The sequence below is a fragment of the Lagenorhynchus albirostris genome, chromosome 10 (genome assembly GCF_949774975.1).
Source record: "Lagenorhynchus albirostris chromosome 10, mLagAlb1.1, whole genome shotgun sequence".
In the NCBI taxonomy this organism is placed as follows: Eukaryota; Metazoa; Chordata; class Mammalia; order Artiodactyla; family Delphinidae; genus Lagenorhynchus; species Lagenorhynchus albirostris.
This window is the reverse complement of record NC_083104.1, coordinates 24,589,291-24,611,686: the sequence shown is the minus strand read 5'-3', so window position 1 is coordinate 24,611,686 and position 22,396 is coordinate 24,589,291. Positions and strand designations below refer to the sequence as shown.

The 22,396-nt window shown below is 39.7% G+C and overlaps 1 protein-coding gene across 18 annotated transcripts in view; it reads right to left on the bottom strand.

Annotated features, from left to right (window-relative positions):
• Positions 1-22,396, bottom strand: part of MAGI1 (membrane associated guanylate kinase, WW and PDZ domain containing 1) — a 621,597-nt gene that overhangs the window by 135,632 nt on the left and 463,569 nt on the right. For all 18 annotated transcript variants that reach the window (XM_060161416.1, XM_060161414.1, XM_060161418.1 and 15 more), the window contains exon 3: positions 7,592-7,711. In XM_060161416.1, coding sequence (XP_060017399.1) covers positions 7,592-7,711 — 120 coding nt within the window. The remainder of the gene's footprint in view (positions 1-7,591; positions 7,712-22,396) is intronic.

The window sequence follows — 22,396 nt, the reverse complement described above, 5'->3', positions numbered from 1 at the left end:
AGTGGACCTGAAAGAATATTTGGAAGGTTATCAGACCTTGAGGTTTTATTGGTTGACTCTACTTGTCTGCCCTATCATATGTCACGGAATGTACATAAAGAAGATCACCTCTCCTCTGTAGTAACATCCTCTTTGGCAGGATTCAAAATTACACTTTCCTAAAGGAGCTTAACTCTTAAAAGATGTGCTCAGCTCTCTGAAGTCAGATGAGTGAGAAGGGAAGGATCTTCTTGAGTAGGTTCTCACCCGTCCTTGCAGGAGCTTTCATTCTTCAATATATGCAAATCAATCAATGTGATACACCATATTAACAAATTGAAGGATAAAAATCATATGATCATCTAAATTGATGCAGGAAAAGCTTTCAACAAAATTCAACACCCATTTATGATAAAAACTCTTCAGAAAGTGGACAGAGGGGAACTTACCTCAACATAATAAAGGCCATATTATTATTACAAACCCACAGCCAACATCATTCTCAATGGTGAAAAACTGAAGGATTTCTACTAAGATCAGGAACAAGACAAGACTGGCCACTCTCACCGCTATTATTCAACATAGTTTTGGAAGTTTTAGCCACAGCAATCAGAGAAGAAAAAGAAATAAAAGGAATCCAAACCGGAAGAGAAGAAGTAAAGCTGTCACTGTTTTCAGATGACATGATACTATACATAAGGAATCCTAAAGATGCTACCAGAAAACTACTAGAGCTAATCAATGACTTTGGTAAAGTAGCAGGATACAAAATTAAGGCACAGAAATCTCTTGCATTCCTATACACTAACGATGAAAAATATGAAAGAGAAATTAAGGAAACACTCCCATTTACCATTGCAACAAAAAGAATAAAATACCTAGGAATAAACCTACCTAAGGTGACAAAAGTTTCCTGTATGCAGAAAACTATAAGATACTGATGAAAGAAATTGAAGATGATACAAACAGATGGAGAGGTATACCATGTTCTTGGATTGGAAGAATCAACATTGTGAAAATGACTATACTACTCAAAGTAATCTACAGATTCAATGTAATCCTTATCAAACTACCAATGGCATTTTTCACAGAACTAGAACAAAAAATTTTACAATTTGTATGGAAACACAAAAGACCCCAAATAGCCAAAGCAATCTTGAGAAAGAAAAACGGAGCTGGAGGAATCAGGCTCCCTGACTTCGGACTATACTACAAAGCTACAGTAATCAAGAAAGTATGGTACTGGCACAAAAACAGAAAGATAGATCAATGGAACAGGATAGAAAGCCCAGAGATAAACCCACACACCCATGGTCACCTTATCTTTGATAAAGGAAGCAAGAATATAAAATGGAGAAAAGACAGACTCTTCAATAAGTGGTGCTGGGAAAACTAGACAGCTACATATAAAGGAAAGAAATTAGAACACTTCCTAACACCATACACAAAAATAAACTCAAAATGGATTAAAGACCTAAATGTAAGGTCAGACACTATAAAACTCTTAGAGGAAAACATAGGCAGAACACTCTATGACATAAATCACAGTAAGATCTTTTTTGACCCAACTCCTAGAGAAATGGAAATAAAAACAAAAATAAACAAACGGGACCTAATGAAACTTAAAAGCTTTTGCATAGCACAGGAAACCATAAACAAGACGAAAAGACAGCCCTCAGAATGGGAGAAAATATTTGCAAACAAAGCAACCGACAGAGGATTAATCTCCAAAATATACAAGCAGCTCATGCAGCTCAATACCAAAAAAACAAACAACCCAATCCAAAAATGGGCAGAAGACCTAAAAAGACATTTCTCCAAAGAAGATATACAGATTGCCAACAAACACATGAAAGGATGCTCAACGTCACTAATCATGAGAGAAATGGAAATCAAAACTACAATGAGGTATCACCTCACACCGGTCAGAATGGCCATCATCAAAAAAATCTACAAACAATAAATGCTGGGGAGAGTGTGGAGAAAAGGGAACCCTCTTGCACTGTTGGTGGGAATGTAAATTGATACAGCCACTATGGAGAACAGTATGGAGGTTCCTTGAAAAACTAAAAATAGAACTACCATATGACACAGCAATCCCACTACTGGGCATATACCCTGAGAAAACCATAATTCAAAAAGAGTCATGGCCCACAATGTTCATTGCAGCTCTATTTACAATAGCCAGGACATGGAAGCAACCTAGATGTCCATCGACAAATGAATGGATGAAGAAGATGTGGCACATATATACAATGAAATATTACTCAGCCATAAAAAGAAATGAAATTGAGTTATTTGTAGTGAGGTGGATGGACCTGGAGACTGTCATACAGAGTGAAGTAAGTCAGAAAGAGAAAAACAAATATCGTATGCTAACACATATATGGAATCTAAAAAAAAGTTTCTGAAGAACCTAGGGGCAGGACAGGAATAAAGACGCAGAGAATGTACTTGAGGACACGGGGAGAGGGAAGGGTAAGCTGGGACGAAGCGAGAGAGTGGCATGGACATATATACACTACCAAATGTAAAACAGACAGCTAGTGGGAAGCAGCCTCATCGCACAGGGAGATCAGCTCAGTGCTTTGTGACCATCTAGAGGGGTGGGATAGGGAGGGTGGGAGGGAGACGCAAGAGGGAGGGGATATGGGGATATATGTATACGTAGAGTTGATTCACTTTGTTATACAGCAGCAACCAGCACAACAATGTAAAGCAATTATAGTCCAATAAAGATGTTTAAAAAAAAAAAAAAAACCTGTCCTGGAAAATATAGCAGCCATCAGACACACAAGACTATTTAAGGCTAAATTCGTTTACACTATTAAACTTAAAATCCAGTTTCTCAGTCACAAAAATCACATGCGGCCAGTGGCTGCCATGTTGGACAGCTCAGAATACTGAACATTTCCATTACTGAAGAAAGTCCTACTGGATGGCATTGGTTCTACAGGAATCAGGAAATGGTTCCCTGCTTGTCCATCTCCAGGACCAACGTTCCGACCCTCTCTTGGTTCACTGCTTTGCTCTCTCTGAATCCAGGCTTTGTGACTGGTGCTGACACACTGAACTCATGAGATCCTCTGACGAGCTTCAGGTCAAAGGCCACCTCCTCCAGGGGACTGCCTCTGATGCGAGATTCGATGTAGCACCCTTGCTAGATGCTTCTGGGGCACCCTTGTAGTTTCCTTCTCAGAACATTCATCATGTCTCTTGAAATTGTTTAAATTTAATTTGTCTCCCAAGACTGAGGGTCTATAGAGACCCTAGAGCCACATAAACCTGGGTTTGATTCCCAGCTCTGTCTTGGGCTCACTCCATGAACTAAGCAAAGACAACAGGCATTTCTGGGCCTCATACTCTTCTTTTGTAAAATGGGGATAAACTGTACGCAGCTCACAGGATTACTGGGTAATTAAGTGAGTTGGTACACATAATGTGCACTGAAAAGCACCCAGCACATAGTGTACACTGGACAAACATTGGCAGAAGTAAATAACTATAGAACATAAGCACCTTCAAAGGCAGAGCTGCTTTGGTCTTCTGCCCTAGACATCACACCCTGTGCCTGGGGACAATGTTGAAACGAACTGTGTGGGCACAGAAGGGCTGCCTTTAAAACTGCACTGTCAGGAACTTGCTCTATAGATCTACTCAAAACAGTATAGTGAGATATTTGTACAGGGATGTTCATGTCAGCACTGTTTACAAAACACCAAAAAAAGTAGGGAGAGGGGCATCCAAATGCCCATCTGCAGGGGACTAGTTAAATAAACTACATATATTCATACAATGCGATATGCTGCAGCATTTATAAAGAATGAGGTGGAACTGTGTACTTAACACACGTCCAAATGTGTTAAGTACAATGGACAAGAATGCAGTGAAATAAACAAGTATACATGTTTATGCCGTATATTGTCTAAGTTTTCTGAATCTCTGCACTAGACCCTCTAACAGCGGTTTCCTATGAGGAGGAGGAGAATCAATTTAGACTTAAATATACTTAAGTTCTTTACTCTAGAAAGAATTCCATCATGTACATTCATGACTTTTCCTGAAAACTGTTTAAAAGTCTTGCTGTGAAGAGTGATTTGTGTTGTGGTCTCTTCCTCTTTGGAACCAGGACAGGCCAAGAGGAAAAAAAATGTCAGCAGGGGAAACAGACAGTGAGGACCTGGGAAGTAAATAAAGATATTTTACCGGTAAATCCACTGGTTTACTGACTAGGAGAAGGGGGAGGGAATCCATCCACCAGGGTGGCAATTTCAGACCGGTCATGTGTGTAAATAGAAGAGCTAACACGCTGATGGAGGGCTTACATGTGTCAGACGCTGTTCTCAGCCCTTTCCAATTATTGTCTCATTTAATCGTACCTAGGAGAAAGCACTATTATTATCCTCATTTTACCGAAGGGAAAATGAAGACATGGAGCATTAAGCAACTTGCTGGAGGGCACACAGCTCAACAACAGAGGGGCTGAGACTCAAACTCTGGCAGGGCCACAGCCCAGCCTGCATGCTTGTTACTGTCCAATAGACAGAGCCGCCATCGAGGGGCTAGTCCAGGGGGAGCAAAGACAGAGAAGATCTATCCTGCCCTATTCTTGTGACAGCATCCAGCATTACATAAAAATTCCATTTTGCTTTCAGCTTATGAGAGTCAACACAATATATTCCAGTTGCTTCCAAAAAATTAGGAGCTGTCTCATATGACAGGGAAATCATACAGCTAAAAGGTCAAAAGTCTGAAGAACACAGTCAAATGGCTGAAAAATGGAGTGGATTCATATGTGGCAAAAGAGAATTTCAACTCCAAAATAACTGAGCGACATTCACAGAAAGACGGTTTTGTGGAAGGATGATTAGACATTTTCTGAAAACCTTTTTCCTGTTGCTACCCACCAGGAAGTTGGGTGAAAGTACTAATGAGCTATTTTTACAACTCTTTAGTTATATCCAGGATCTTCTGAGGTTTTCAAAAAAGTGCATGGGATCTGAAAGTCCAACCACTGTGTTTGTTTCCTGGCAGCTGCATAACCTTGAGAAAGTTCCTAAATGCTACCTGGCCTCAGCATCCCCATGTAAAAAGTCAGGGATAATAGCTACCTCCGTCAAAGTGATCAAATTAATGGGAAAACAAAGTGACTCCACCTATGTATCACTTGTAACATAACCACCTCAATAAAATGAGTTGATTTTCTTTTTGTCCCAGACAAGCTGTTGTCTAACCACATACTTTTGTCTCTTTCAACCCAATACTCTTGGGCTTTTCACAACCACTCCCATGCTTAACCTCTCCAAAAAGGCAAACGGATGTTTTTTATATTAGGGGCACAAGCTCCCCTGATGGGCATAATAACTGATTTCAGACAGGACAATTCACTTCCTTAAACCAAAGAGGATCCACACTTGCTCTATTCTTAGCCACTTGAATTTTTAACTGGATTCACATTTACAAAACAACACACTGAAGAAGCTCTTGGTACATCCACTCAGGCCCCCATCCCTTCCTTCCCCTCACTCCTAGACCTTAACAAATCATTCTTGCCTCGGGCATTCTCAGATGCCCTCCCAGCCCACCAACCACCAGTCACATCCCAACACTTCAAGGAAACTACAACAATTGATAATCAGCAATACTCAAAGCAAATCTTCCTGCATTCACAATATAAGAATTTGATTAATAGCTAACCAATGTTAACTGTATATTCACACTTTGAAAATAAACAGTAGGTACAAAGCTAACGCTCTTCCCTGCACCCCTGCAAAAAATATCAAACCAGAATCAGCATCCCTAACATTTATGATCATTGCTTAACTATTAGCCACTGCCCGGAACAGGGGCGATTATCATATCAAAGTTATAATACCCCTAATGAAGCAATAGCCTATTTCGTATTCATCCTTTGTTTTTAAGTCTCATCTTGAAAATGCCACTGGCATCGTCCAGTAAGTCCAAACTTTGAGTTTAGAAAAAGTACACGATATAATAACTTGACCTACTTATTATTAATAGTATCATAGTATGCCCTTCTGTCTCAAATAATAACACTCAACAGAGCAATCAAGCTATAATATTGTTTTCAGAAAATATAAGTTTAATTTCCCCTCTACATTTGGCTTTGAGCTTGCAATCTGATTTGTAGGATTTCATCCCACAGATTTATTTTCACTTGTGTGAAATGATTTATATCCATGTTATCCAACACAGTTGTATTCTGAAATATTAAAAATGTTTATCCAAAGGGACCACATTAAATAAATTATGGTCCATCTATTTGAAGAGATTACACAGACACTTAAAAAAGAAAACAAGAAGTGCTCTATTACTGAACTGCGAAGACCTGTAAGACATACTGTTATATAAAAGAGCAAAGTGCCAAACAGCATGTAGTGTATACTACCTTCTGTATAAAACAGGGAAGAAATGGGAACACACGTATGAAACACATGAGTATGTGTACACTCGCACATGTCAGCATGTAGTGTATACTACCTTCTGTATAAAACAGGGAAGAAATGAGAACACACATATGAAACACATATGAGTATGTGTACACTCGCACATGTCAGCATGTAGTGTATACTACCTTCTGTATAAAACAGGGAAGAAATGAGAACACACATATGAAACACATATGAGTATGTGTACACTCGCACATGTCAGCATGTAGTGTATACTACCTTCTGTATAAAACAGGGAAGAAATGGGAACACACATATGAAACACATATGAGTATGTGTGCACTCGTACATGTGTTTGTATTTACATTAAACAGTTTCAGAAGGGAAATCAGAAACGAGTAACAGCAGTTGTAATATCTGGGGAAAGGAGAAATGGAAATGAGGCAGGTGGAAGACAGATCTAGGAAAGAGCTTACTTATCGAATACTTTTGAAATGTTCTGCTTTATGAACCATGTAAATGTATCATCTACTCAGAAACTACATTAAATAGCAATTGGTGGTAAAAAATGACATTCCAGTCCCTTGAGATTAAGACAGCACTACCAATAAGGTCATATTTTATGACTGACTATGATTCTTCTTCCTCTTCTTTCTTATACCATACATGCCCATATTAAACACACACACACACACACATGCACGCACATGTTTAAATCAATAAATCAGGGGCTCCCCTGGTGGCGCAGTGGTTGAGAGTCCGCCTGCCGATGCAGGGGACATGGGTTCGTGCCCCGGACTGGGAGGATCCCACATGCTGTGGAGCGGCTGGGCCCACGAGCCATGGCCGCTGGGTCTGCGCGTCCGGAGCCTGTGCTCCGCAGCGGGACGGGCCACAGCGGTGGAAGGCCCGCGTACCGCAAAAAAAAAAATAAACAAATAAATTAATAAATAAAAATAAATTAAAGGAGAAAACTCCTCAAGTGAAAAAAAAAACAAAACCAAATTATTTTTATGGTGCTCCACAAAGCCTTACTCCATATTCCATATATTTTATTATTATTACTCCCCTTAAGGTGAACTGCAGCCTCCTACAGATGTTCAGACTTCACTAGTCCACAGAATCTTTGCCTGGATGGCCCTGGATCCTCTGGAGGACCCAGCAGAGAGGTATCCTCACCGCTGCCATACAGATCAGCTCACCTTCATAGGTGCCGACTTCTAGAAGAGTCCCGCTCTGCTCGAGGTCCAAGAACTCCTTCACAGTCAGAAAGTTATAGTCCACGCCAGGCACCTCTCCTTCTCTGGGAGACCGGGTTGTGCCTGCAGCAGACAAGACAAAGGCACGAGAAATCATCAGTCCACTGAAACAGGAAGCACCCCATCCAGGTGTAATTAAAATAACCTGTTCAGTAAGCTGGAATACCTAAACTGACAGACCCGCCTACTGAGACAGGGACCCGGCAAAGACAACTTCTTTCTAGCAGAAAAGTATCCTCACTTCCATCCTGTGATGCCTGGGCCCCTCAAATGCAAGAAAGAGAAAACCAAGCAGAGCTAGGCAACCCGGGGAGATTTTTATCACTTGAAACATGCACTGAATGAAAAGGGTGAACTGGATTTTATACAGATGACATTCACAGTCAGCAGCTTTTAGGGATCCAGTAAGTTCTAAAAAAGATATCCACCTTGGGCTTCCCTGGTGGCACAGTGGTTGAGAATCTGCCTGCTAATGCAGGGGACGCAGGTTCGAGCCCTGGTCTGGGAAGATCCCACGTGCCCCGGAGCAACTGGGCCCATGAGCCACAGCTACTGAGCCTGCGCCTCTGGAGCCTGTGCTCCGCAACAAGAGAGGCCGCGATAGTGAGAGGCCGGGCACCGCGATGAAGAGTGGTCCCCGCTTGCCACAACTAGAGAAAGCCCTCGCACAGAAATGAAGACCCAACACAACCAAAATAAATAAGTAAATTAATAAATTCCTGCCCCCAACATCTTAAAAAAAAAAAGATTAGCACGTTTAAAAAAAAAAAAAGATATCCACCTTAAGCTCAGAGCCTAAGGGGTTTATATTTTTATCATAGGCCTCAAAATTCTTGTGTTCCTCAACACATCTGGCAACTTCCAATGTAATAAGCCCTTTGAAGAAAATGACACCCACTGCATAAACACATCACTAGAGAAATTCAATTGCCCAAGATCTGTGGCTGGATACCTCCCAGGGATTAAAATGTTGCTGCTTTCCATGTAATTAATATGTTTGGCAAAAAGAGGCCACCCATAACTTCTGATGGGAGAAAAAGGACACTGCATTTGCTAGAAAATTGCCCCCCGAATTAATCTCGTCATTCTCTCAAAGACTAATAAATATAATGATTCTTCTTATGAAATAACACAGAGCCTCTAGAATATTTAAGTCACCCAGCTCAGGTGCTGGGCGGGACACCTATCAATTTAGCCCAACCTCCCCCCAAAGTGTGGAAGGAATATGGTTTACACACAAAACAAAGAAAGAAAATAAACCAAGAAGCAATTACATAGTGTATACTAGGAACCTGTGTTCAACGTTAGGAGAGACCAAAAAACAGCAAAACTCATGACTTCTGCTCCTACATTCAAGTTAGGGGATATGATCAACATGGGTTCATTTTGCAAGGCACCATTACCTATGGCACTTTCAGGTCAATGTTTTTTTAATATAATAAGCAGGGATTTTTCCCTAGTCCTAATTCTCCCTAAAATAATGAAACAAGCAACTGTATGTTAGCTCCAGTGCTCATGGCAGAGCACAGTCTCTGATCATGTGAATTTCCATGCACTTACAGTGGATACCCAGAATTCTCTCAAATCAAAAAACTCAACAGTTGTTGCATATTTCATTCAGGCTAAACGCATTTTTAAACAAGCCCCGTTTTTCTATTATCTGAAATTTGAGTGTTATAAACAGCTGCAAACTGTCCATAGAACAATTATATTACAAACGTTAGCTTATGCCCAGCACGCTGGGACTTTCTGGTAAAGAAGCCTGCTTGTATAGTGTCCAGCAGTCTACTCTTGTAGTGTATCCTAATTTGTTCCCATTTCTGGCTCCCCTGACAGATGATGACAAGGCCATTGAAGTGCTTCACAATATTTATATCTATGGTATCAAGCACACGGTGGGTATTCCAGAAGCATAAACAGTACCATATACTGTTGTAGAGCAGGTATATAGAATGGGAATGATGAACTCATAGTCTGTCTGGCTCACCAGGTTGTGGTCTTGGGCATGTTCCTGAGCTTCTTCTATTTCTCAGTTTCCTCACCTGTGAAATAAGGGTAATAATACTACCTACACTATAGGTCTGTTGTGTGTATTGAGTGGGATAAGACTTTTAGAAGGCTAAGCTCAATAATTGCTGCCAGATATATACTTTATGTTACTATTAGAATGAAATGAGTTGGTAGACTATTAGAGTTCAAATTTTATATATACGTATAATTATATATATTAATACATTACATATATGATTACATGTTTCATTTTTTCAAGAATTATTCACTAAGGCCCCAATACCTGCTGGGCAGCAGTTCAGGCACTGGAGAAGAAGCCAAAGCCCCTACCCTAACGGAATTTACATTTTATTATGAAAGACAGATTATAAATATGTATATGGATATACCATATAATTTCAAGTATCTGAAAATCTCTTAGAGGGAGGAAGCAAGGTGAGGAGTAGGAAAGCTACTTTAGACAGGTAATCAGGAAAAGCCTGGCTAAGGGGTGCCATGGAAACCGAGAGCAGCACACAGGTGATGGGAAAAGCGTCCCAGCCTGGGCAAAGGCCAAAGGCTCAGAAGTAGGAATAGATTTAGCATGCTGGGGGAAGGGCAAAAAGTCCAGAGTTAACCGTAGCAGAGCAATGGAAAAGAGGTTAGAAATGAAAGCAAGTGGCCAGATGAGGCAGGCCACAGCAAACATTTCATATTTTATTCTAAGGATGATGGGAAGCCACTAGAGGGTTTTGAGCAGGATAGTACCATGATTTATTTTTAAAAGATCACTGAGCTAAGGGCAGGAAACAGGCAGAGTAGGAGGGTGAGGTGGGCAAAAATAGGAGCAAGAAGACAAGTTAGTTGGTTACTACAGTGTCCAGGTGAGAAAAAAAAATCAGGGCACAGACAAGAACAGTAGACAAAGGTGACAAGAAGCAGTGAGATTTCTATTATGAATTGTAAACATTTTAAACAGCTATAAGACATAGCCTGCAGGACAGATGTATTAAAAGTACATCAACTCATCAGGCCATGCTAGGTCTGTATTTTAAAGACGGAACTTGCTGATGGAGTAGATGGAGTGTACAAGAAAAACAAAAGAATAAGGACTGCCGTCTTATTCTCTGACCTGGGCAAATGGGTTCTGCCATTTACAGAGATCAAGAAGATGGGGGAAATGGTTTTTAGGGAAAAAAATTTAAGAGTTCACTTCTGAACACGTAAAAAGTATGAAATGCCTATCAGACACCTGGATGTAGAGAGCCGTGAACAGGTGACTATGTAAATCTGAAGATCAGAGTGGTGGTTGGGCCCTGAACTTGGGAGTCATCAGTAAACCACTGGCATTTGAAGGCAAGACACAGAAAGAGATAATCGAGGGGGAGAGAGAGTATAGCAAAAGCAGCCAAGAAGTTTGACTTAAACACAAAAACCTTATAGTTTTTAGAAACTGAGAAGAAGAGGAAGATCCTCAGAGGAGACTAAGACAATAGTCAGCAAGGCGGGAGCAGAGGAGGAGGGTGTGATGTCTCAGAGCCAAGTGCAAAAGCTGTTCAGCCGGCTACTCGGAAAACACAAACAGTCTACATCATATTGGGAAATTCCAGCGCAGGGCAAGAACAGAATCTCTTTGAAACTTGCTGTGAAAGAATCTGTCCTAAATATGTTTTATATGGCAACTCTCATATTTGGCCTCCATACCAAAATTCTATTAACTTAATCCACCCCCCCAAAATGAGGATAAATAAGACCAAACAAAAGATTTGTTGGGTTTTTAAAGTCTTCTACACCACACAGTATTGGGGTTTTTTTTCCTCCTATAACCATCTTTAATCTTTGTCATTTCTTCCCACGTTTTCTGAACCAATTTCTCAGTGTACCTGTAAAGACAACAATAACCTCTGGGTCTTAATTTCCTGAAAGGATTGAAAACAATCAAGAACTTGAAAAATGGAACATTTTAAAGGAAAACTGAAAACGAGCAGACATCATTTTCCCCTGGAAATAAATATGCTTAGAAGGACCTTTGAGCAGCAGGGGAAGGGAGTGGGGGCAGGTATATCTCCACCCACAAAACCTTCAGGGTTTATTACCCAGACAAAACCTTTCCACTCTGCAGGCCATGAGGAGGTTTACACCCAGTTATCCTCTGAGCAACCTGCCCTGGGTCTGGGCCCACATGACCAGGATCCATTCAGTGACGCTAGGGAGAAAGGGCCTGGGAGGGGACCCCGCCCCCTCTTTTCTTCCAGCAGAATGACAAGCTGCCTGCTGGACACACGCCTGGCAGATGGCATTTCAAAGGTTTTTCAGGAGCCATCTGGGGTGGGTACAATGATTACAAACCACGCTTCTAACAAAGCCAGAAGGGTTACTTCCTGGCAGAAGAGAAGTAAAACAAATTCTATCATGTTTTTCGGGGACAGCATATTAAAAAAAAAAAAAAAATCACCAGGCCGACAAACAGAGGCTGCTATAGCCTACCAACACTGCTTTTTGCCGGTCTAGCTAGAAATCAGGCCAACAATATCTTGCACTTTTTATGTTTGAACAAACAAACACAGTGCCCAGTTCCTCGCCTTCTAAAAGGGGGGAAAAAAGAAAGAAAGAAAGAAAGAAAGAAAAAGAGAGAGAGAGAGAGAGAAATTATCAAACACCAGGAAAAAAATAATAGCCTCCATTTACTGGATGCTTATGTCTTAGGCAAGGTGTGAAGCACTTAATCAACACTGCTGTATCCAATCTTCCTGGGAAACACAGGATTGTTATTATACTCATTTTTTGATGAGGAAGCTGATACCCAGAGAAGTAAAGTAACTTTCCCAAGGTCACATAACAAGTGAGCTGGGCAGTATGATTTGAAAGTAGGCAATGTGACTTTACTATCCCTCATTGGAAACCACTGTTGGCCAACAGAACTTGCTGCCATAATGGAAATGATCCACAGATGTCAGTCTAACATGGCAGCCACTAGCCACATCTGGTTATTATTATTTTGATTATATACATTTCAGGTGTACAACGTTATAGTTCAACATCTGTACACATGTGGTTATTGATACGTGGCTAACATGACAGAGGAAATGAACTGAAATTTTATCTAATTTTAATTACTTTAGATTTAAATAGCCACATGTGGCTAGTGGCAACTGGACTGGCCAGTGCAATTCCAAACTAGGAGGGCATTTCCAGTACAATGTTCACTAGCATGCCCCCAAAGCACTTCCAGCTCTCAAAATAAAAACAAGAAACATATCAACTGCAGAATCTTGTACTCATACAGGAAACCCATCCTTTTAAAAACTCTTATATGCTTTGAAAAATGATCTACTCAAACTGTATGTTTTGTACTAAAAATTCCGTTTGGTCCCTGTTGGCTATGGTCTCTTAGAAAAAAAAAATTCTCCTTAGATAAATTGTGGCATCATCGTTTATAGCCAAAACAAAAACCAAAAACCAGACCAAAACCAATACAGTCCCCCAAAATAAACAAACAAATAAAACTGAGTGCCTATGAATATGGGAATGACTGAATGAAATATGGTAGAGTCATCCTTAGGAAATATATATACATACATATTTTTGCTATATAAAGAATACTTGTTAGATGTACATGCAGTTACCAGAAAGAATATCTACAATGTACAGTGGAGTGATATAAAGTGCAAAAAAAAAACCCAAAAAACACTGCAATTTACTGAAAAAGAGGAAAGAAAACCCTATGGGTGTTGCATGTTTTATGAGTTAAAAAATAGTTAAACGGAGGGAACAAACACTTAACAGTGGCAACCTCAGGAGGGTGGGTTCAGAAATGGGAAGAGAAAAAAGGACTGTTTCTTTAAATCTCTCTGAATTGTACCACTGCTCACGTAGTTGTTTTGGCACTTTATAAATCAAATAAAATAATTATTTAAGCAATCTTTACCTGATCCTTGGGCTTCCTACTCAAACAACTTCAATATTAGCTTAGTCCTTGCAAAAACGCGCCAAAGAATAGAGCCTCCAAGTGAATCAAACACACAATATTTCCCAAGGTTTCCCACCTCATAGAAAGCCAGCATCAATGTCTCCAACACTTGCCTTTAGCTATGAATAGGACAAATAAAGTTGAGAAGGTGGCACTATTTTTCTGCCTGATTTTGGTTTTTAAACCTCAAACTGTTCATCACTTAAACAGAGTCCTTTTGAAGTGTTAAAATTTAACAAGATTTGCACCAGAGCAGTGAATACTATCAGGCTTTTCTGCCACCAGATCACAACTTAACAAGCTAATTTGAGCTATTCCCTGCTGACTGTCTCAGTATGAGTTAGCAATGCCCCCAAACGTCTGCCCTGAAAGCTTGAGTGGCTGCTTGCTTCTTGGGCACATTCTATGGTTCATAAACTTTCAGTGTACCTGGCATGAGTGATCCTTCCTGAGGAAATCAGAAAACGACCTTCCTTGTCACCAAACTCCACAAACTATGGCTACAGAAATGAAACCAGATTCGGAGCTCATTTGCTCTCTCTTCTTATTCTAGAAATTCTCTTGAAATATCCAGTTAAGGCAGCAAATAAATCCTAGAAATGAGACACTAACGTGCTATTTCCTACTGCTATGTGTTCCCAATACCATCAGGTTTCTAGGCAAGGCATCACTCAGCACCTATCCAACTTGCTTCAAGGCCAGGTTGCTAATACAGTGATTATTACTCTACTAAGATTAAACTGTTAATACTCAAGGATATCACCTGATGTTCAATTCATCTGGGTCTTGCTTATCCAAATCTAACAATAAGACTTCCAAAAATTATAGTCATCCCAACCGCTTCCATGTTAAAGAAAGTGCATGATTTTCTATAATAAAACAAGTATTTACATTGCTTGAAACTGGTTAAATATCCTGGATAGCCTCATACTATTCATTCTTTAGTTGATGGAGATGAAGCAGAGAAGAACATGTTGTTTCCCCAAATTCACTCAGTTACCTACCACTCACACAATTTTTGCCCTATCTCAGTACCAGCAGTACTACTGACTCAGTATTTTCACTTCAAGTCAAAGCTGTTTAAAAAACTTAAATATATTCATGTAAAAAGGAAATGCTTAACTGCTACATACCTATTACAATGGATTAAAAAAAAATCTTACGATACCAGATGCTGGCAAAAACATGGAGCAACTGGAACTCTCAAACGTTGTTGCCAAGGATGCAAAATGGTACAGCTACTGGGAAAAGACTCTGGCAGTTTGCTAAAAAGTTAAACATAAATCTACCATATGACCCCAAAATCACACTTCTAAATATTTATCCTAGAGAAATGAAAACCTACATTCACATGAAAACCTATATACAAATGTTTATAGCAGCTCTATGCATAATCAACCCAAAAGAGAAAAACAACCTGAACGTCCTTCAACTGGTGAATGGATACACTGTGGTAAATCCCGACAATGAACTTGGCTAAAGTACAGATGTACACAACAACATGGATTAATCTCAAATAGACTGCGTAAGTCTAAGAAAAGCCAGACTCACAAGGCAACGTTCTGTATAATTCCATTTCAGTGATATTCTAGAAAAGGCAGTACTACAATAGGGATGGAGAATAAACCAGTTGTTGCCAGGTGTGTGGTTAGGGCTGACTACGAAGGGGACAGTAGAAGGGAATGGGGGGAGGGGGGAGGGGTTGAGGAGGCCGAACTCTTCTGTATCCTGATTGTGGTGGAGGGTGAAGGACGATGCATTTCTCAAAACCTACAGAAGTGTACACCACAAAGAGTGAATTTTACTGCTTATAAAACTTTAGAAAAGGAAACATTTAACATTACCTCCAGTGAACAATCAGTTTCAGCCTGCCATAAACAATAACTAAAAATAAACACAACCAAAGTAAAATCATTTCATCTTACCTAGAGCCTGAGGCTCTGAGCCTAAGGCCCGCATTCTCTCATTACAAAGGGAGATTAACGAACATTAGAAAGTTGTTAGAGACCTATTAGCACCAAATTGAGACTTTCTCCTTAACACAATTACAAGGATTTTTTTTTAAATTACAAAGAAGAGCATCTGCTTAGTATTGGATTAGATCTTCCTGAATAAAAAGCACTCGCTTTTACTGAAGGCTTTGTATCACCTGCTGATCCCACCAGTGAACACGAGGTATGCCCAGAGAACAGAGGACAAAAGACCAACTGACCTCTTCTCCTAAGAGAAAGTGTTTACGTTTAAAATGTCCACATGCAGATGAATGGATAAAGAAGATGTGGTACATATACACACGAAATACTACTCAGCCATAAAAAGGAATGAAATAATGCCATTTGCAGCAACATGGATAGACCTACAGATTATATTAAGTGAAGTAAGTCAGACAGAGAAAGACAAATATCATATTATATCTCTTATATGTGGAATCTAAAAAAATTATACAAATGAACTTATTTCAAAACAGAAATAGAGTCACAGACATAGAAACTTATGGTTACCAATGGGGATGGTGGGGAGTCGGTGGGGGGCGGGGATAAATTAGGAGTTTGGGATTAACATATACACACTACTGTATATAAAACAGATAAACAAGGACCTACTGTATAGCACAGGGAACTATATTCAGTATTCTGTAATAACCTATAATGAAAAAGAATATATATACAATACTGAATCACTCTGCTGTACACCTGAAACTAACACAACATTGTAAGTCAACTACACTGTACCTCAATTTTTAAAAATGGTTATTAAAAAAAGAAAAAGAAAACAAGTCCCCCACTTGTGTCCTTTCAAATCCACCAAACAGACAAAAACAACCCAATAGTTATTATTATTATCCCCACTTCACAGATGAGAAAAAGTGCACAGAGAGATTAGGTGACTTCCCAAAAATTACACAGCTAGTAAATGGCAGAGCCAGGATTTGAACCCAAGATTCTACTGCCACAGAGCAGCCAAAACCCCTGTATACAAACAAGACATTGGGTATAGAAACAAACTAGCGGGGGGTAGAGGGATAGCTGAGTCTTCACAGCTCTTCACCGCCTGTCCTCATCAAAGAAAGTTTGTGCTGATGGAGTTAAGGCTGGGGGAGAATGCCTGACCCCTCCCCCCATGACTTCCTTAATCCAAAACCTGAGCTCCCAGGAACTATTTCTTACTACTACCTCTTAATCAGAATAATGAGGTAATTCAGGCCAGAATCCTCGGAATAGGAAAGTCAAGTAATGACTTGAACATGCATATTAACCATTTTTCCTCTTTGATGCGGGGGAGGGAACCTTGGCACATACATATTCGCGGAAATGCTGCATTCATTAAAAACAGGAAAGGGAAAATTCTCAAGCTGTCATTGAGTCATTGCAAACATTCAGCACTCAGGCAATAAAGAATAAGATCTCCAACACTCGATACATCCTTATCAAAAATCAACTTTGGAGGATTATCTTGAGGCATTTTTGTTCAGAAAGGAATTCTGAAAATCAGTAATGCCATAGTCTAGTCCTAAAGCCTGTCTATCATAAAAAGGGATTAGATCAGATAGACTTTATTATGACAGGTTATACTTTTTACTTTCTCTGAATTAATGACAGCAATTGTTTGTATATAATGGAATGAACGATTTCAACCAGGTAATTTCAAAAGCATGTGAAAGAAAATGATTATTTTGGTGAAAAGTTATAATTAATGAAAAATATCAAGTTTCCACAAATTAGGTGATTTTGTAAGCCCAATGCTAAATGCTTCTAATCTTCGGCAGCTTTCTTTCTTCAGTTTCAAAAAAAACAATCAAGAGTGACTGCCAATGAGTAGATGGTTCCTTTTGGGGGTAAAAAGAATGTCCCAAAATTAGATAGCTGGAATCGTTGCCCAGTTCTAGGAATATAATAAAAATGCTGAATTTTATGGAGTGTACAATGTCTATCAATAAAGCTGTTAAAAACAATATTGCACTACAACAGAAAGTAGTCTCTGTCTTCAAGGATATTACAATTCAGTAGAGGAGCTGTTACATTTCTGTGAATAATATGCACGTGGCGTAATTTGTTCTTCAAGAGCAACCTGCTTTCATTAGTCCTTCCAATATACGAACCAAGTGCGAGCATGAGATCAGAAATTACAGACCATGTTATATTATTTTCCTAAAAACTGCAGGGGTGTGGAGTTTTCCCGGGAAGGCCAAATAGAGAAACTGTTATGAAATCTAAAATCACACTTGGTGAGTTCAAATTCCAGCTCTGATATTGACAAACTGTGTAACCACAGCCAAGTTAAACATTTTGGGCTGTGGTTTCCTCATCTCTAAAATGGGGAAATAATAATAACTGCCTCATAAGGTTGTGTAAGGATTATGTAAGACAATACATATAACCTGCTAGGCCTGGTTATAATCTGCATTCTGTAAACATTGGCCATAACAACAAAAGCATCATCACCATCACCACCACAACTCCCTCCTTTTTCTTTCCAACCATTTTGCTTTAAAAGTGAAGAACGTGCCTATTGACCCTTCATTATACTGCTACCTCGGAACACAGGTTTTCTGTACATAATGCCTAATTTAATTCTCCCAGGAGGGGCATTTTTTTCCCACAAAATTTTCACAGTTCACATAATTTTCTATCCTTAATTATCATTTTTCAAAGCCTCTCACACGAACACACACAACTTCCAACCACAACTCTTTGGATTATCTTTTGCTAAGAAATCATAAAGTCAACTCGTTCTGTGAATACCATAATTTAGCTAATCATTTGTCATTAAGCACTGGCATCTGTAAGGATAGAGAGATGCCTATTTACTGGAATACAGTGTCTGAATTTGAGGCCCTCAAGTCCCCTAATTTCATGTAATCGTGATCCATATGATTAACTCCTTCTCATCGAAAGGATGTAATATTTACTTATTGAAGAAATACTATACACCTGGATATAAAGAGAGAAATCAATTTATATCTAGTACCAAGAGCGAGCAGTTATAAGAGCAAGTCAAGATGGATATAAGAAAAAAGGAGTTTGTATTGATTTTAATAAATACACTGGTTCTCAGCTGACCTAGTCATAACAGTTCTTAAAGCCTTCTCAAGTATACAGACTAATAGTCATCACCATGTAAATTTTACTTTGGCTCTCATCAAGTATATACACTGCCATCTCAAAGTAAACAAAAGGAAACAGTGTGTGACGGAGGATATGAGATGCTAAAAGAATAAAGAGGAGCTGGGTACAACATTAAGCATATACCAAAGATATACGGTACTACTTATGTATTTCCTTACTGAAACACACAAGAGTATGGCCTTTACAGTATAAAGGAAAACGTAGTGTGAACAGTAAAATTTCTAGGATTATGTTTCAGAACAGTGTTGAAACTGAGCAAAAGCATAAAAACTAAGTATTTCTGTTTTTTAACATGTACTTCCCCTCTGCCTTTTTAATTTTCCTAAATACCACCATTCACTTTGAAAAGCCTCTACTGGCACCCAAAACTCTGATTGGGATTGACATATATACACTAATATGTATAAAATGGATAACTAATAAGAACCTACTGTATAAAAAAATAAATAAAATAAAATTAAAAAAAAAAACAAAACCCCAAACTCTAACATTCGAAAAGTGTCTTATGAGCCAAGTCTGAGGAACACAGCATGTCGACATCACTTAAGGATGGATTCCCAGGTAGCTGAATTCACTCCTGGGACTCTGCTATTGTTCATAAGCCACTTATGTTTTCCCCCCATAAATGATGACACAGGTAGATTCCCAGAAAACTGACTTACCGCCTTGACTTCCCTGTCCTGGGACCATCCATTACCTTATCTAATGCTTGCCAATTACCTCTCTAACTATAAGTCACATTCCAAAAAAATACGGACTGGGAGCAACTACAAAATGAGGCAGACTCAGCTGATGAACTGTTATTGCCCTTCTTTTGCTTAGTTCATTTCTCAGTGAGCAATTACAGTCTCACATTATGTAGTACTTCCCTTGTCACAACTCTGGGTTGTTTTATGTCATAGACTACACTTCCGAGATGGATGAGTCATATAAATGATTATTTTTCACTCTGCCTGGTAAGCCAAATGAAGTAGATTTTAGAGGTGAAATTAAACACAAATTATTATTATTATTTTTTGCGGTACGCAGGCCTCTCACTGTTGTGGCCTCTCCCGTTGCGGAGCACAGGCTCCGGACGCGCAGGCTCAGCGGCCATGGCTCACGGGCCCAGCCGTCTCCGCGGCATGTGGGATCCTCCCGGACCGGGGCACGAACCCGTGTCCCCGGCATCGGCAGGCGGACTCTCAACCACTGCGCCACCAGGGAAGCCCAAAACACAAATTATTAATGCTTCTAAACATTCGCTTGGAAAAATGTAGACAGTGATGAACAGAAGTCTGTGCTCATGTGATATCACCCACACTGCCTTTTAAAGGAACTATTTCATCAGAAAACTATATGAGGTATCGAAAGGTATTACTAGAAAATGAGTGGCCAGTTTTGAAAAAGTAAAATCAAGTAGAAATGTTTATTATTATAAGGTACTTAGAATAATTACTACTTAAAAACTATAAATTACTCTATGCTTTCTAATAGAAATTGTCCCTTTTCAAACAAGCCTTATTTCATAGATGCCAGGTGAGTGAAAGCGCTGCCTTCCAAACAGGCCACATCATTTTTAGTCCACAGACTTTTCCTTAACCCAAGAATGAAAATTACACCATTGTCATCTGCACAAACTGGACCTAATATGAGTCCAGATAAAATCGGGCCAAGGATCAAATCAATGACTCTTTATTAAAGATAGAAATTCTAAAATCGATTCATTAAAAGGTAATGACATTTTAGTTCTGACATATGAACAATCTATCCTTAGAAAAAAACGAGTGCTTTCATTTGTTTTTGTTTTATTTCACACCTATTAATTAAACATCATATCGCACAATGCTTACTGATCCTCACTCTCGAGTTTCATCTAATTCATCATCCCTGTCAACAGCGCCTGCTGATCAAGGGCAGGGAGAAGGGAGAGGCAGTCTTTATTTCCTTGATCTGGCAGCACAGGTACCAATGCCATTAGCTTCCTGTCAGCAGGTGAAGACCTGGGGATGTGATAGATGATCCCAGAGCTCTTACAAGGAGTTTTCATCAGACACCTGCCTCTTAACCTATTTACCCAGCAGTTACACTCTCACCTTCTAGGAAACCCACATCTTTGCCCAGAGGGAGCAAAGAGTCAAAGTTTTAAATAAACCCAAAAGCTACTGCATGGGCTTCCACAGGCGTAGCTTCTCAAAACAAAACCAAAAGTAAAAAAAGGTGTAAGTATTTGACGGAGCCAGCTGGGAAATCCAGAAAGCCTCTTCTGCTCTCAACATGTAATACACGTTACATCTGAAAAGAGTAATCAAAGATTAAAGCTATTCATTTTTAAAGTTAGTGAGTTTACAAAAGTCTGTACAAAAAAATTTTTGTTTTACCTATGTAAAACAGGAAATGAGACATTTAAGAGGAAAGAGTGCTTTTCTAAACCTTTAAATGAACAGCAACTAATGTCAATGAATGACATTTACACCAAATTAATGGAAAATATGACATTCACAAAATAGGACCCAAATCAATTTGAGGTAGAAGTGGCTACACTAAAAATTAATAAACATTACTCTCTTCTCTCTTCAGATATACAGAGTACATGCTCTAGAAAATTTAGAACCCATAAAAGAGCACAAAGAAAGCAAGCATCCCCACCATGCAAAAAGGAGCACCATCAATATGTCAAAGGTTTGAAGTCCCCAGTCGCCACTCCAGGCCCAGGGATGAAGTCCGGGCATCTTCAGGTAAATTTGCAGCCAACAGAATTGTCCCTAGCCACTGCAGGCTCCATTACAATCAACACCCAGCAACCGCGGGCCGACCCCTGACAAAGGGAAAGCACTGCTATTTTCCACAGCCGCATTAGCATGCCTGCCACTATGATGCCTCAATTACACGAACACTAAATGAGAGTGAGGACACGTCACAAAGTTTATTGGAGGAAGTAGTACTGACGGATGCACAATTCAGAAATCTTTCCATGGAGTCGAGGGACTGGAATTATAAACATTCCAAAATTTATCAAAAGCAATTTCTTGCCTCAGGCTTCAAGCTCTGGGTCATGAAACAGGTTTAACAGTGATAGTGGTAACAATAAAGAGGAGGAAGAGGAGGAGGAAGAGGAGGGAGGGGAGGCAAGGGGGAGGGGAGGGGGAATGGGGAGGGGAGGAGGGAGGAGGGAGGAGGGAGGGGGAAGGGGAAGGGGAGAGGGAGTCGCAGCAGCAGCAGCCATAGGTGTTAAATTTATAATACAAGTCTACTATTATCACCACCACAACCAAGTACTTATTAAGTACTTACTATATGTCAGCCACTGTGCAAAGTACATTTTTTTTCCCCTGAAACTTTATCATAACCACAGGGTATAGTATTAATATCCTTGTTTCTCAAATGGGGAAACTGAGCACTGAAAAAGACGTATTACCTGCCTACAATGGTCACACAGTTAAAGAGGGGACTGAACTGGGATTAAAACTCAGGATTTTCTGATGTCGGAGCCTAAGTTCTGAAGTCTGATACCAAATGGCTTCATGTCTCCCTTTGTGCCAGCCCTGTTGGTCTCCTTGTTCCTAGAATACTCCATGCCTCAGGGCCTTTGCACTTGCTATATATAACTCACCCCTAAAACGCTCTTGCTCCAGGTGGTCACTCTTCCTCCAGATAACCTCAAGGCTGCTCCCAAACCTCCTT